The sequence below is a fragment of the Galeopterus variegatus genome, unplaced genomic scaffold, assembly GCF_000696425.1.
Source record: "Galeopterus variegatus unplaced genomic scaffold, G_variegatus-3.0.2 Scaffold10417, whole genome shotgun sequence".
In the NCBI taxonomy this organism is placed as follows: domain Eukaryota; kingdom Metazoa; phylum Chordata; class Mammalia; order Dermoptera; family Cynocephalidae; genus Galeopterus; species Galeopterus variegatus.
Window position 1 is genome coordinate 67,923 of NW_007736528.1, and position 643 is coordinate 68,565.

At 28.6% G+C, this 643-nt stretch overlaps 1 protein-coding gene across 1 annotated transcript in view; it reads right to left on the bottom strand.

The window, feature by feature from the left end:
* Positions 1 to 39: 39 nt before the first annotated feature.
* LOC103609987 (E3 ubiquitin-protein ligase FANCL-like) overlaps positions 40 to 643 on the bottom strand; it is an 18,064-nt gene continuing 17,460 nt past the window's right edge. The window contains exon 3 of the mRNA XM_008594237.1: positions 40 to 183. Coding sequence (XP_008592459.1) covers positions 111 to 183 — 73 coding nt within the window. The 3' untranslated portion in view covers positions 40 to 110. The remainder of the gene's footprint in view (positions 184 to 643) is intronic.

Genomic DNA, 643 nt, shown 5'->3' on the forward strand with positions numbered 1-643 from the left:
TACAAAACTCAGCAACTATGAAACCATTTTGTTACAACATTCTGCAAAGCAGGTCTTTAAAGAAGAGTAAATTTGGTAATTTCTTATCCTCGCTTAAAACATAAACCTTTTCAAGGACTTACCTGTTGAACTATTTGATGATATCCATTAAGTATTGTTTTCAGCTGCCAACTACATAGTAATCTAAAATTTTAATGGGACAACATGGTTTATTCATTTGTTCAGAATTAAAAGGAAAAACCTTATTTGTATGCTAACACAAACATGCACATACATTTAAAAGAATGACAAACATAATTCTGACAAGTTAATAAAATTTTATCACTGACACTGTTGAAAGCCTTGTCATCAAACTGTCAGTACTAATTTCATTTCTAAATATAAATAACTGCAATCACTACATGACATGCAAAGAGGTCATCTGTTTGTTTTTTTTTTAACTTTAACATATCCAAAGCAAAGTTTTCTATTGAACTAAATTTTACTCCAAGGTATGTTAAACAAAACCAAGCATATACAGCAATATAATCTTCACATTCCAGATTAATACAACTAAAAGTCCATACCAGCCAGCCACCAAAAAAATAACAACAAAAATAATAATGATAATAATAAAACCAAAAGGATACATACATTTAATTGT